Genomic DNA, 16,127 nt, shown 5'->3' with positions numbered 1-16,127 from the left:
CCGTCGCCGTGAAATTATTTCTGTTCCTTTAACCCACCATTCTGACAGTTAGCACCTCCCGAGAGTACGTCCAAAAATTCACATCAGGTTGGTGCAAAGTTTCAAAAATAGTTTAGTACTGAATAGACTGGTGCGAAGATTCAAAAATAGTTCAGTACTGAATGGATTGGTGCGAAGTTTCAAAAATAGTTAACTACTGAATAGTGTCAACGGTTCTCATATATGATTGCCATATCTCTCACATAGTTCCCACAAGTCTGAACATGTGTGAACTATGCAAGAGAAAGCTGCAGCATGTCAAGTCAGATACTGCACAATCAAATCTCCACAAGAAAGGAATGTCAGTGTGATGATTGCAACCACTCGAACCACCCGATTTTCAGTAAAATTAATCCTAATCTGAAATAAAACTTTAATCTGAACTTTTAACGAAGCTAACCATTGTAACAACGGGGAAAGTATATGTACTTTAACAGAATTTTTTCCAACAATTTGAAATTTACTTCAGCATTATCCATTTTAAGGGTCTCACACGTACCAGCAGAGGATGACCACCCGTAATGACGAAGAACACCTATTCCGGACAAGAGGGCCTTAAATCATCTATTCCATATCCAGACCTAGGTTTATAATTTACAGTTGCACAGCTTTGCATTATTACAATTTTCGCGGCAGAATTTTCGGTTCAGCTATTTTTCTGATGGTCTCTTTACTGTTTAGACTGTGTTGTCAAGAAACGTCTAAAATACTTTTCCAGCAAATTTCTTGTATAATATTATTTCAGCAGCAAAAAGTGAGGGGATGTTTGGCAATTCTTCTTCTCTCGCTGACTTCTTCACACTGACTGCTGACAGAAAAATGGTTATTTTACAGCAGCAAACGGCTGTAAGAACATTCTACAATAGGAATGTACCGACTTGCAGCGTTCAGAATGAGACGGGCAGTGACTGAACTTGTAAATCACATTACGCGCCAGTCTGCGCTGTAGCCAGTAGGGAGCTATGTAGTTAGCCCACCGCTTGCCAGATGTCAGGACAACGCAATGTTGGCAGCTACCGACAGATGGCTCTGTCCGTTCCCTCCATACTCCAAGCACTGCTGTTTCGTCTTTTCCATGTCTAAATCAAAAAACACACATTTTGCTCTTTCTCCCTCTTTCTCTCTCTGCCTTTATCTTACTCCGAAATCAAAGTTAAGCAAAATCTGATATCACTAAAACGAAGTACGGCCTTAAGAACAATAGTTCAGCGTAGCCAAGGATTCCTGCCGAGAAGGGCTAACACGTTTGTCGTCTACAGCAATTAATGTGCGATGATTACGAACGATATTAGCAATAACGATACCATCTCGTCAGCTGTTGAGTGTGTGCTGTAGTCTATGACGCGCGCTAGAGAATAATCCAGCAGCATCGAAATCTCAGTCTGCATGTGACGACTAGATATTGCTAGGCGCTTAGGAATGTAAGTTGCTTATCCTGTCTCGTGTCGGACTGCCATACGACAGAAACGCCAGCGCTAACGACATGAACTGTCAGGATACTGTTGGCGATGTAGAGGCATTATAAATAACGGGCATTATAAAGAAAAACAACTGGGTCTCAGACGTCGCAGAAAACAAAGTTCTTTTTAAACTCCTCTTTCATAGCTCCCAAAGTCAGAACTACGTCCCATATTCCTGGAATGAGTAGGCATTCTTCCTCATACGATATTTCCCATCCCCCATGGGTTGTCATTTTACTTTACACAGCGCTGCTTAACAGCAGAGAAATTACTTAGAGACTGGATTATAAATGTTCTCGGTAATAGAAGGAAGTAGCAATCAACTGCAGACTTCGGTCGAAATAGCCTAGCACTTATTCTACATCTATATATGCACAGGTATTTTACAAGAAATCGTAAGTTGCGTGGCAGAGGGTACACTGTACCACTACTACTCATTTCCTTTCCTGTACGAATATGAAACAGAGCGATGAGAAAACGACTGTCTATATTCCTCCGTTTGAACCCTAATTTTTCATATCTTATCTTCATGGTCCCTACGCACAACGTGTGTTGGCAGCAGTAGACTCGTTTGGCAGTCAACTTCAAATGCTGGTTCTCTACATTTTCTCAATAGTGTTTCTCGAAAAGAATGTTGCCTTCCCTCCACGCATTCCCATTTAAGTTCCTGAAGCATCTCCGCAACACTTACGCGTTGTTCGAGCCTGTTGTTGTTGTTGTTGTTGTTGTGGTCTTCAGTCCTGAGACTGGTTTGATGCAGCTCTCCATTACAGTAAAGCTGCATGTCCTCGGGAAAAATAGCGGCTGTAGTTTCCCCTTGCTTGTGTGGATCCCAAACACTCGAGCAGTACTCAAGAGTAGGTCGCACCAGCGTCCTATATGCGCTCTCCTTTACAAGTGAACCACTTTCCTAAAATTCTCCCCATAATAATACGACGCCTTCCCTAACACATTTCTCAGATGCTCGTTCCATTTCATATCGCTTTGCAGCGTCACGCCCAGATATTTAAACGACTTGACTGTGTGAAGCAGGACCCTAGCAGGAGACGAGGTACTGGCGGAAGTAAAGCTGTGAGGACGGAGCGTGAGTCGTGCTTGGGTAGCTCAGTTTGAACGAGAACGAACAGAAGAAAATTAACATTGGAGCTCCCAACTACCAATAAACCCACCCTCTGTGATTGCCCGGACCTTGAAGACTGAGAATCATCCTCTGAAACAGGGCAGGCAGCTGCATCTGGCTCAGCCAGAGACAGTGCCTGAAACCTGTTTGTCAGACGCACCGGGGAGGCTTTCTGATCAGCCCCTGGGGACGTCTTTCGCTGCCTGCCACGCCTTGGAACGACCTCCCAATCAACCACAGGCGAGGGCTCAGCCCCACTGCGGGCAGCAACTGGGGCAACCACAGCGGCAGACCGATCTGGGGACAGACGGGACGAGGTTGACATCCTCGTGATACCCAAGGACGGCTCCCCACAGTGGTGCCCATTGGCAACAGCCTCAAGCTGCGCGACCGAAGTCAGCGCCGCTTGCAGCTGTGAGCGAAGGGATGCCAACTCAGCCCTCATCCGAACACAGCAATCACAGTCCCTGTCCATTCTAATCGATGTTGAACAACAGTTACTGAAACACGAGTCCGTGCCTAGATAACGCAAGGGAAACACGCAAAGAATGTATTAACTAACCTGTACAAATGCCTAACGACTGCGCTACAATCTGCCTGAGTTTACGATTACGGTAACTAAAACTCGAAATTACACCTCCTATACGAAACTCACAAGCAATTTAAGCAAGAATCTACGAAGTAAACACTAAAGCGTGACGCTACAACTCTCAAATACTATAATACGCTCTAAATTTATGAATTAAACAATGCAAGTACCCAAAAATACGCAAAGAAATTATGAATTAAACTATGTAAATAATAAGTAAGCTAGGGGTATACGACTTGCTGGTGCAGCTGCTTATCCAACGGCGGCAGGGAGCACACTGGCTGTAACCAACCGACACTGACCGTTCAAAACAAAAACAGAAGACAGACGACTACGCGAATTTACACTGTTCAGGTACCAAAGCGCAATGCTACAACTCTCAAATACTATAATACGCTCGAAATTTATGAATTAAACAATGCAAGTACCCAAAAACACGCAAAGAAATTAAGAATTGAACTATGTAACGAATAAGTAAGCTAGGGGTATACGACTTGCTGCTGCAGCTGCTTATCAAACGGCGGCAGGGAGCACAATAGTGACGCTCCAATATCGTAACAGAAAGATGTACCGAGAAAGAAATAGTGAACAGTCCATTTAACATTTGTGGTCCTAGGAAAGGCGAATGCTACGTTCTCATTAAGTAAGTTATAACTGACCATGACGAATAATGATATCTTAATTCTCTACATCAGTGCAGTTAGAGCCTTATACTGTGGCTGCAGCGGTTGAGTTGAAGCGGACAATGTTTTATGAGAATAGTTCCGAATGAGTAAGAGGATTCGAAAACGTTGTCTAGTGGCTCCTCTGTTGCTCACAATTTATTTCCAAGAAATATCGACGTCACGGAGAAGTAAAAGTAGTCCAGTGAGTGATGCAAAATTATCTTTGAGAAAGTAATGTACTCAGAAGTGGTTAGCCATCTCAACAGTAATGGGATACTTAGTAAATCACAGTTCCGATTTCAGAAATGCTGTTCCACTCAGTCAGCAATATACAATTTCACTGTCCACATAATAGAGTCTTTAAATAGTAAAATGTCACCAGTAGGAATATTCTGTGACTTATCTAAAGCATTTGATTGTGTGAACCATGACATTATGTTGGAGAAATTACAATTCTATGGTATAAATGGAACAGCATATGAGTGGTTTAAGTCATATCTGCAAAACAGGGAGCAAAAAGTCTCTTTATATGCTTCAAGTGATTCAAAGGATTCTGCCACTTCATCTAGCTGGGGTGAAATTATGTTAGGTGTTCCACAAGGTTGGATCATGGGTCCCCTCCTGTTCTTGATATATCTGAATGACCTCCCTTCTTATGTGAAACGAGATGCTAAACTGATACTATTTCCTGATGATATAAGCATAATTATTAATCCAGTAAAAGAAAGTCCGATAGAAAATGATACAAACAAGGTCTTTGGAAAAGTTATTAATTGGTTTTCTGCGAATGGGCTTGCTCTGAACTTTGAAAAAACAGAGTACATCCATTTTTCTGCTGAAAAAAAATAATTCCTTCAATAAACATAACACATCAAAAGAAGTCAGTAGCCAGGGTAGAGCATACTAAGTTTTTGGGTGTACACATAGATGAGAATCTTAATTCGAAAATTCATATTTTCGATCTCCTAAAGCGACTACCTTCAAAAACTTATGCAATCAGAATAATTGCCTATTTTGAGGATATAGAAATTAGTAAGCTAACATACTTTGCATACTTCCACTCTCTGATGTCATACGGAATAATATTCTGGAGCAACTCAACACTTAGGCAAAAGGTATTCACTGCTCAAAAGAAAGTAGTTAGAATAACGTGTGGGGTTCACAGTCGCACATCTTGTAGGCATCTGTTTAAAAGTTTAGGAGTTCTTACAACTGCTTCACAGTACATTTACTCAGTAACGAAATTTTTTCTCAACAACATGGGCCAATTTATAGTCAACAGCGACATTCATGATTGCAATACCAGAAAAAAGAAAGACCTACACTATCCTTTACTTAACCTATCTTTGGCACAGAAAGGGGTAAAATATGCTGCTATAAAACTTTTTGATAAATTACCAGATGAAATAAAAAGTCTGACAGCAGTAAAAGTTTCAAAAACAAATTGAAATCATACGTCCTAGACACCTCCTTCTACACCATAGATGAATTCTTGAATATGAGTAAATAAATCTGGAGATATAATAAATGCATTTTGTGCCATTTGAAGGAATGGGATACATAATAAAAATATTTAGGTATAACACTATAATGTAAACAAAAAAAAAGAAAAAAAATTGTTTCCTGTGCGCATTTTTTGTGCATTTGACACGTTCCACATCATAACGGTTTTTCCGTGCTATTGAACAATGGAACACGTATCTACCTAACTAACTTATATTCCGTCCTCTTCCCTAATCAGTGGGTAGTAACGGCCAAAGATATTGACGACGATAGTTATATGGTGAGTAATATATCTGAAGAATATGACAAGTGCAACTTAAAAATGAACACAAAAGAAAATGAATATGTGATAGTGGGTGGTGATGAGTAGTGGAGTTGGTATGCAACCTGATACGCCTCACGTGTCAAGATAAGCCCGCCCTTTTAGCCACCCACGCCTCTGCTGTGCCGGTTCTAGCTCAGACAACCATGTAAGACGAGATTACCATCCCCCTACTCCCCTTCTCTCTCCAGGCCAGTAGGACGACTTAAATAAAGCCCCCCCCCCCCCCCCCGCTACCCCTCCTGTTCCGTTTTCTTTCCCTAGGCGCAACAGTAACAGTGCACGTTTGGAGCGGGTAGCTTGTAAAGGACAACAGCTCACAGCGCCACATTAAGCTGCACGTCTTCAGCGGACCAAGCAACGTGGAAGCAAGGCAGAAGCTGATTCGAGGTGACAACTGATGTCCGACGAGTCGCAGCTTTGCCTTTCATAGTGTATCGACAATTCGGTTGGTTAGTTAGTTAGTTAGTTGGTGGCGTGTTCCATTGATCAATCGCACGTTATGGTAGCCGTAATGATGTGGAACGTGTCAAGTGCACAAGAAATGCACATATGAAACAAGGTTTTTTAATATATATTACAATACAGAGTTAAGGATTAAAATTTCTATTATTTACCCCAATACCTTAAATGGCACAAAATGCAAATACTATATTTATAGATTTATTTATTCCTATTCAAGAATTCATCTATGGTATAGAACGAGTTGTCAAGGAGATATGATTTCAGTTTATTTTTGAACCTATTACTGCTGTCTGTGAGACATTTTATTTCATCTGGTAATTTGTCGAAAATTTTCAGGAAGGAGATACTCCTTTGATGTTTTGGGCTTCTTTTTCGTGCCATGGCTTATTTCTACACCTCCAATTTGCCGTGGACACAAACAAAATACTTTACTTCAATGAGCTCGTTGGGCAGATGTGGTTTTTCTTCAGTATCATGATGACTACGCTGTGGACAGTCCAGTATTCCAGGGTCACAGGTAGTCCCAGTCTTCAAGAAGGGTCGTCGAGCAGATGCGCAAAACTATAGACCTATATCTCTGACGTCGATCTGTTGTAGAATTTTAGAACATGTTTTTTGCTCGAGTATCATGTCGTTTTTGGAAACCCAGAATCTACTATGTAGGAATCAACATGGATTCCGGAAACAGCGATCGTGTGAGACCCAACTCGCTTTATTTGTTCATGAGATCCAGAAAATATTAGATACAGGCTCCCAGGTAGATGCTATTTTTCTTGACTTCCGGAAGGCGTTCGATACAGTTCCGCACTGTCGCCTGATAAACAAAGTAAGAGCCTACGGAATATCAGACCAGCTGTGTGGCTGGATTGAAGAGTTTTTAGCAAACAGAACACAGCATGTTGTTATCAATGGAGAGACGTCTACAGACGTTAAAGTAACCTCTGGCGTGCCACAGGGGAGTGTTATGGGACCATTGTTTTTCACAATATATATAAATGACCTAGTAGATAGTGCCGGAAGTTCCATGCGGCTTTTCGCGGATGATGCTGTAGTATACAGAGAAGTTGCAGCATTAGAAAATTGTAGCGAAATGCAGGAAGATCTGCAGCGGATAGGCACTTGGTGCAGTGAGTGGCAACTGACCCTTAACATAGACAAATGTAATATATTGCGAATACATAGAAAGAAGGATCCTTTATTGTATGATTATATGATAGCAGAACAAACACTGGTAGCAGTTACTTCTGTAAAATATCTGGGAGTATGCGTGCGGAACGATTTGAAGTGGAATGATCATATAAAATTAATTGTTGGTAAGGCGGGTACCAGGTTGATATTCATTGGGAGAGTGCTTAGAAAATGTAGTCCATCAACAAAGGAGGTGGCTTACAAAACACTCGTTCGACCTATACTTGAGTATTGCTCATCAGTGTGGGATCCGTACCAGATCGGTTTGACGGAGGAGATAGAGAAGATCCAAAGAAGAGCGGCGCGTTTCGTCACAGGGTTATTTGGTAACCGTGATAGCGTTACGGAGATGTTTAATAAACTCAAGTGGCAGACTCTGCAAGAGAGGCGCTCTGCATCGCGGTGTAGCTTGCTCGCCAGGTTTCGAGAGGGTGCGTTTCTGGATGAGGTATCGAATATATTGCTTCCCCCTACTTATACCTCCCGAGGAGATCACGAATGTAAAATTAGAGAGATTAGAGCGCGCACGGAGGCTTTCAGACAGTCGTTCTTCCCGCGAACCATACGCGACTGGAACAGGAAAGGGAGGTAATGACAGTGGCACGTAAAGTGCCCTCCGCCACACACCGTTGGGTGGCTTGCGGAGTATAAATGTAGATGTAGATGTCACTACAGCTGTGTTCTGGAATTTTGAAATTTGTGGTAAGGCCTTATGGGACCAAACTGCTAAGGTTATCGGCCCTTGTGCTTACATACTACTTAATCTAACTTATGCTAAGGACAATACAGACACCCATGCCCGAGGTAGGACTCGAACCTCCGACGGGGAGAGCCGCGCGGACCGTGACAAGGCGCCCCAGACCGCTCGGCTACCGCGGGGGCTCAGCTGTGTTTAAAGGACTGCATGCACACTTTTCTAGTCTGACGGTCAGTTCAGACATCCTGTCGCCCCTAAATCACCAGAGTTTAATGGCATAGAAAATATCTGGGACTATTTGTAAGACCGTGTGAAACGAAGCAATCAACATCCTCGTATCTTGGTAGCCCTGCGGCGTGTGATAATCACTGAGTGACTTCAGGTGGACATGGAATAACCTAAGGTAACTCGTGGACTTGTGTGCACTTCGATGTTAGACCATTATGCACGATAGAGGCGGTGCTACGCGGTATTAACGTGACTTCTCCGTGTGGTTAGTAACTATCGACCTGGCACGCTTACCAAAGACTTCTGATGTAAGAAAATATTATTGCCGCGCGGGATTAGCCGAGTGGTCCGAGGCTCTGCAGTCATGGACTGTGCGGCTGGTCCCGGCGGAGGTTCGAGTCCTCCCTCCGGCATGGGTGTGTGTAATACAGCTTAAGTAGTCTGTAAGCTTAGGGACTGATGACCTCAGCAGTTAAGTCCCAAAAGATTTCACACACATTTGAACATTTTTTGAAATATTATTATTATTATTAAGCATCAGATTGAGAAGGGGAAGCAACATATACTTGCGTGGCTCCCTTTCCCGTTTAGAAAATGCCGCGTACCATTGCGTAACAGTGAGGCTTTGTGCCAGCGATGTGCGGTTAGAGAAGTAAAGTTTAGTGAGAAATTCCCGGACGTCATTCGCACTGACAATGTACCGAAGGGCCAGTTTAAAACTAAGTTTGAAGAATATTACAAGGGGGGAATATAAGTAGTATGTTAACGTCGGCCGCGGCTGTTCTGTCCGCACAATGACAAGTCGGACACGGTTGGCTCTCTAAAAAACATTGGCACATAGAAAGTAAATGATAACCCAAACACAAATTTAGAGTAATTGACACTATACTTAACATCTTCTACTTAACGTACATATAACATGTTAACACTTACGTCAATAACAATGACAGAGCTTGAGTGGTTTGAGAAGTTTAGAAATCACGTAGAAATGTCCGTTCATTAACCACTCTGTGTTTTTCACACGTCTCACATGCAAAAAAAGTAACCGTATTTTTCAATAGATTAAAACAAATTACAAATTTTATAACGACGCGTATGTGCCGGCCGGTGTGACCGAGCGGTTCTAGGCGCTTCAGTCTGGAACCGCGTGACCACTACGGTCGCAGGTTCGAATCCTGCCACGGGCATGGATGTGTGTGATGTCCTTAGGTTGGTTAGGTTTAAGTAGTTCTAAGTTGTAGGGAACTGATGACCTCAGATGTTAAGTCCCATAGTGCTCAGAGCCATTTGAACCATTTTTGACGAGTATGTAATGTTGCGTCCGTATTATAGAGGAAATAAAAAGAGAGTGATATCGTCCGGCAGTCGAACGATGGGTTGCGCGCTTGTTTTTGGTAATAATGAAGGGTCTTCAGAGTCTGTCTTTAATATCGATGTTTTTACATGCGGTTTGAATTAGTCTATAGTTTCTCGGGCGCGTCAGTGGCGCTGGATTCATTTCTCCTTGTAAATCGTCGAACTACATCATTACAATGCATTGAAAGGATTTGTATGGAGTGTAGCCATGTATGCAAGTGAAACATGGACGATAAATAGTTTAGACAAGAAGAGAATAGAATCTATCGAAATGTGGTGCTACAGAAGAATGCTGAAGATTAGATGGGTAGATCACATAGCTAATGAGGAAGTATTGAATAGAATTGGGGAGAAGAGGAGCTTGTGGCACAACTTGACTAGAAGAAGGGATCGGATGGCAGGACATGTTCTGAGGCATCAAGGGATCACAAATTTAGTACTGGAGGGCAGCGTGGAGGGTAAAAATCGTAGAGGGAAACCATTAGATGAATACACTAAGCAGATTCAGAAGGATGTAGGCTGCAGTAGTTACTGGGAGATGAAGAAGCTTGCACAGGATAGAGTAGCATGGAGAGCTGCATCAAACGAGTCTCAGGAGTGAAGACCACAACAACAACAACAGTTAAATAGTATACATTGGCAAACAAATGGCTCTTGGCCTCTTTCGTTGCTCAAATCAGTGTTTTATGCGAGATGTGGCGGTGTGAAAATACAACGTCTCAGACTGTCCGGATAGCATTCTTTGACCGGCTGCAGGGAGTTTTGTACTGAGCGGGTACGCCTGTGCTGTTGCAGTGACGTGGTCGCACGGTCTGCGCGACGTCACGCACAGCGCTCGCACCCTCAAGGAGACGAGCGACGACTACGTCCGCCTGACGCTGAAGCGCGCGCGGCCCTCCGACGCCGGCACCTACTGCGTGCTGGCGCGCAACGTCTACGGCTGCGACCGCGCCTTCTTCACGCTCAAGGTGGGTGGCGCCTGCCCTGCAACTCAGCGCCCGTGTACCTTCCGGCATCACTACATTCCCAAACACAACTGCGCCACTTAACGCGTCTGATACTTGACGGCTCAACACGAAAGTTTTATCTCAAGTACTGATAGTATTGAGGATCAGTGGACAAAGTTCAAAACCATCGTACAATATGCGTTAGATGAGTATGTGCCAAGCAAGATCGTAAGACGTGGAAAAGAGCCACCGTGGTTCTTGTGTACATAGTTCCGCGTAGTCAGCGCGTACCCAACTTTCCCACTAGAGCGCGCCCCGCTAAGCACAACAGCGCAGGCGCAGCCCTCGTCCGTCTCCGCACTACGAGATGGCGCTGCCTTAGAGATGGACCAAATTCTGCTTCCACCGATCCGCATATTAATATGTAACGCAGCCAATGATATTGCTGCTAATGTAGAACCTTTTCTCCTCGCAGATCACACTCGGGCAGTGATATCTGAAGGCGCGAGGTATTATAACGAGTGTACAGTCCTCCGATTAGTCAGTCTGCATTAGTCTGCATTAGTCTGCACCAATCTATAGCCAAGTTTCAGTCTGCGCCTAATAAGATTACCATATTCCTGTACATAGCCATGAAGATAAATGAATAGACACTTTGTCAAGTATCAGAGATATGTGAGAATAAGATTAACGTACCAAGACCAAAGGAACTTCAGATTGTCAATTGTAAACAGCATCCAGAATCAAGTTATGTAATGTCTATGCTTTTTATTATTTTAATAAATGTGTGTGAAAGTTAATCAAGTTCTGCTTACAGTTGGTCACCGTCAAGCTGCTACTCTAAGCGTGCAAGTGGCATTTCTATCGTCTGACCTAACAGCAGAAGATAAACACGCCACAATAAGACCACGAGACATATTGCTGACACTCGCCTACTTCGTTAGAGCAACGAGTCAAATAATCTGATGGTGTGTATACCGATGGTCTTAAAGTATGCACACCACAGTGGTACAACAACCGAGCTACAAAACTGCTGTGGAAGCAAAGGGAACTTCACAGCAAACATAAACATAGCCAAAGCCTTGCAGACAAACAAAAATTACTCGAAGCGAAATGTAGTGTGAGGAGGGCTATGCGAGAAGCGTTCAATGAATTCGAAAGTAAAGTTCTATGTATTGACTTGGCAGAAAATCCTAAGAAATTTTGGTCTTACGTCAAAGCGGTAGATGGATCAAAACAAAATGTCCAGACACTCAGTGACCAAATTGGTACTGAAACAGAGGATGACAGACCAAAGGCCGAAATGCTAGATTCCTTTTTCCAAAGCTGTTTCACAGAGGAAGACTGCACTGTAGTTCCTTATCTAGATTGTCGCACAGATGACAAAATGGTAGATATCGAAATAGATGACAGAAGGATAGAAAAACAATTAAAAACGCTCAAAAGAGGAAAGGCCGCAGGACCTGATGGGATACCAGTTCGATTTTACACAGAGTACGCGAAGGAACTTGCCCCCCTTCTTGCAGCGGTGTACCGTAGGTCTCTAGAAGAGCGTAGCGTTCCAAAGGACTGGAAAAGGGCACAGGTCATCCCCGTTTTCAAGAAGGACGTCGAACAGATGTGCAGAACTATAGACCTATATCTCTAACGTCTATCAGATGTAGAATTTTGGAACAAGTACTGTGCTAGAGTATAATGACTTTTCTGGAGAAAACGCAGCTCGCGGTATTCGTCCAGTAGACTCAGAGGGCCATAGACTCGGCTTCCCAGGTAGATGCCGTGTTTCTTGACTTCCGCAATGCGTTTGATACAGTTCCCCACAGTCGTTTAAGGAACAAAGTAAGAGCATATGGACTATCAGACCAATTGTGTTATTGGATTGAAGAGATCCTAGATAACACAACGCAGCATGTCATTCTCAATGGAGAGAAGTCTCCCGAAGTAGGAGTGATTTCAGGTGTGCCGCAGGGGAGTGTCGTAGGACCGTTGCTATTCACAATATACATAAATGAGCTTGTGGATAACATCGGAAGTTCACTGAGTCTTCTTGCGGATGATGCTGTGGTATATCGAGAGGTTGTAACAATGGAAAATTGTACAGAAATGCAGGAGGTTCTGCAACGAATTGACGCATGGTGCAGGGAATGGCAATTGAATCTCAATGTAGACAAGTCTAATGTGCTGCGAATACATAGAAAGAAAGATCCTTTATCATTTAGCTACAATATAGCAGGTCAGCAACTGGAAGCAGTTAATTCCATAAATTATCTGGGAGTAGGCATTAGGGGTGATTTAAAATAGAATGATCATATAAAGTTGATCGTCGGTAAAGAAGATGCCAGACTGAGATTCATTGGAAGAATCCTAAGGAAATGCAATCCGAAAACAAAGAAGGGAGGTTACAGTACACTTGTTCGCCAACTGCTTGAATATTGGTCACTAGTGTGGGATCCGTACCAGATAAGGTTGATATAAGAGATCGAGAAGATCCAACGGAGAGCAGCGCGCTTCGTTACAGGAACATTTAATAATCGCGAAAGCGTTACGGAGATGATAGATAGACTCCAGTGAAAGACTCTGCAAGAGAGACGCTCATTAGCTCGGTACGGGCTTTTGTTGAAGTTTTGAAAACACACCTTCACCGAGGAGTCAAGCAGTAGATTGCTCCCTCCTACGTATATCTCGCGAAGAGACCATGAGGATAAAATCAGAGAGATTAGAGCCCACACAGAGGCATACCGACAGTCCTTCTTTCCACGAACAATACGAGACTGGAATAGAAGGGAGAACCGATAGAGGCACTGAAAGTACCCTCCGCCACACACCGTCAGGTGGATCGCGGAGTATGGATATAGATGTAGATGGGCAATCCTTCCTTTCGTTAGATTGTCTCCTAATAAAATCGAAAGAGTTTGTGTGTCTCATTTCCACTTTCGATAGCGAACACATAAGCACAATGTATGACAAAGTACACTGCTTCACAAAAAAGTGTGAAGCTCACAGAAGGGGAGGAGGAAACGAGATGGAACTTCACCGCTCGAGAGGGTGTGTGATGTAACTTCAGTGCTTACGAAATCGACTATAATTTACGAAGAACTTGGCACTATCGGCCCACTTATCGGCGTCACGGTGAACCCCCTCTGACGGGGATGAACGCACTGGTTCTGTTGGGAAGAGTGTCACAAAGCCCTAGTACGTTCTTGGAGGCAAGTAGACGCACAACTGTTGCTATTGGTCCGTGATATCCTGGAGACTGGTAGTGGAGCAGAATTGACGTCCGACCTAGTCTCACACATACTCTGCTGTGGACAGATGTGGGTAAGTGGCTGGTGACTGGAGTATCACAGTACCACGCGAATAGAGACGCCTGCCCTGTGTGGACGAGCATTGTCCTGTTGAAACATGGCAGTACGGTTCTGTCTGGATGAAGACGCTGGATGTCGATGACGTACCATTGTTCCCTCAGTCACTACCAGCTTTGAACTATTGGCAAAAATTTCCCCACACCATGAACGGACGAGTAACACCGCTGTGCCTCTGCAAAACATTGAAAGAATGGGGCCACTCCCGAACTCACGGCCATACTCGGCGACAACGGTCCTCTGGGTAGTGCAGAACCCCGACTCATCACTGAATAGAATGCGACGCCATTTGTAACCAGTAACCGTTTTTGTTGTGGCGTTAATGGCATTCCTTGGCATGGGACAGTAATTCCCTAGTGCGGTTGCTGCTGGTCTTCTGACACCGGTGCGGAGTCAGACAGAATGTTGCAGGGAGCCCATTACGTGTTCTCGGATGGCAGACGCTGATGCGAAAGGATTACGATGTGAGTAGTGCACAATACGGCGGTCCTCTCTTGTGGTATTGAGACGTGGTCGAGCGGAACCTCGACGACGAATGGACACCTGCTCTGACGTTCCCATGCAGTTCACGAACGGGCCACTGCCGCAACAGAATGCCCCACAATCTGGATATCGCACCATTCGACCAGCAGACCAGATCGAGACCGACAATGAGGCCCCTATCAAACTACGTCAGGTGCTGATAACGCTGCCTCATACGAGTACGTGACACCTCTATATCCCTCACAGTGATCACTCAATATCTGATGCTGTTCACGTCTCTTATGTCTGGTACCAACCCTGGTGACAACACTGAACGGGAGCAACACTAATGCATTCGGGTGGTCTTTCAACCTGTAACAGAAAATTACAAGTAATCGTTTAAATACCCGCCGATCGATGTAAGTGTACCAAGTTGCATTAACATCTGACCATGTCTTTTGGGTGCTTCATTTTTTGCGTCAGGTAGTGTATTATCATATGTCTACGTGCAAGAAACTGTAAAACTTACATTGTTTATTTTTCTATCCGCTTTTAAACTCTAAGAAAGTGTATCACTACGTTCATATTTAATTTGTGTGTCGTTTGTTGTGATCCGTCATGTATTTCCGAGTAGCTTACAAGCTGAATGATAATGTGATCTCTGACTTGGAAAACTAGTCAATTAATGTCGATCTACAATGTTTAATTCTTTACAAATGATTTCTTTCGTGCTTAACTTTGTCCAGTCCTCCTGCTTCTGATACTACTGATTCTTTTCAGCTTTAAGCAATATCTTTTTTCCTCGTTACTATTTTTATAAACGTAGTCGGTGTTAGGCATACAAGCACACAGCGAAGCTATCATTAGCGCCTAAGTCTAATTAATGTTTGATCATCAGAAATTAAAATTAATTAAAAGTAGCAATAAACAAAAAATTCCTCAGAGTACTAGAAATGGATAAGTATATAAAAAGGAATGAAAAAGAATCTTTGATTAGAAGAGATTTAGTAAGTAAACTGAGAACTTCTTGCCAACGCAGCGTGTAAGAGTTATGAGGAGGAACCAAATTTCATTACGTGCTTGGCACCTGTGTCGTCTTCTAAATTTCATTACGTGCTTGGCACCCTTCTCGTCTTCTAAATTTATGGAATACCGTTAGCACACCGTTACTAGACTCTTCCACAGACAATCGTACGCCATAAGCACTGCACAATGATGCGTCGCCTCACTGGAGCGACTTTTGCCGGCCGCTGGTGGCCGAGCGGTTCTGGCGCTACAGTCTGGAACCGCGCGACCGCTACGGTCGCAGGTTCGAATCCTGCCTCGGGCATGGATGTGTGTGTTGTCCTTAGGTTAGTTAGGTTTAAGTAGTTCTAAGTTCTAGGGGACTTATGACCTCAGCAGTTGAGTCCCATAGTGCTCAGAGCCATTTGAACCATCACTGGAGCGAATCTATGCGTCATATGGCAGTGCCGAATTGGAAGACGGAGAAGAAGTACGTCGTATGCCCTAAGTGGCTCAAGGAAGCTACAGCAGGACCAGAGAGGCGGCTTCAGCAAACGTCATCTTGTTGTCCCCCACTTACAATCAATTATCCTGCCAGTTAAACAGAACCTGGCGCCTCAACAATGGGGCCACTGTGTGGAGATGGGCGTCGCATTATGCTGCACTGTGCACTGAGCACGCCTTCTTGGCTGTTACGTCCTTTTATTACCCCGAATACC

The 16,127-nt window shown here is 43.7% G+C and overlaps 1 protein-coding gene across 1 annotated transcript in view; it reads left to right on the top strand.

Moving 5' to 3' along the window:
• The window catches only part of LOC124795572 (myosin light chain kinase, smooth muscle-like), a 1,044,560-nt gene that overhangs the window by 28,652 nt on the left and 999,781 nt on the right, over positions 1 to 16,127 (top strand). Inside the window, exon 2 of the mRNA XM_047259644.1 lies at positions 10,428 to 10,600. Coding sequence (XP_047115600.1) covers positions 10,428 to 10,600 — 173 coding nt within the window. The remainder of the gene's footprint in view (positions 1 to 10,427; positions 10,601 to 16,127) is intronic.

This window comes from Schistocerca piceifrons, chromosome 4 (assembly GCF_021461385.2).
Source record: "Schistocerca piceifrons isolate TAMUIC-IGC-003096 chromosome 4, iqSchPice1.1, whole genome shotgun sequence".
NCBI classification, from domain to species: domain Eukaryota; kingdom Metazoa; phylum Arthropoda; class Insecta; order Orthoptera; family Acrididae; genus Schistocerca; species Schistocerca piceifrons.
This window is presented reverse-complemented; position numbering and strand designations above follow the sequence as displayed.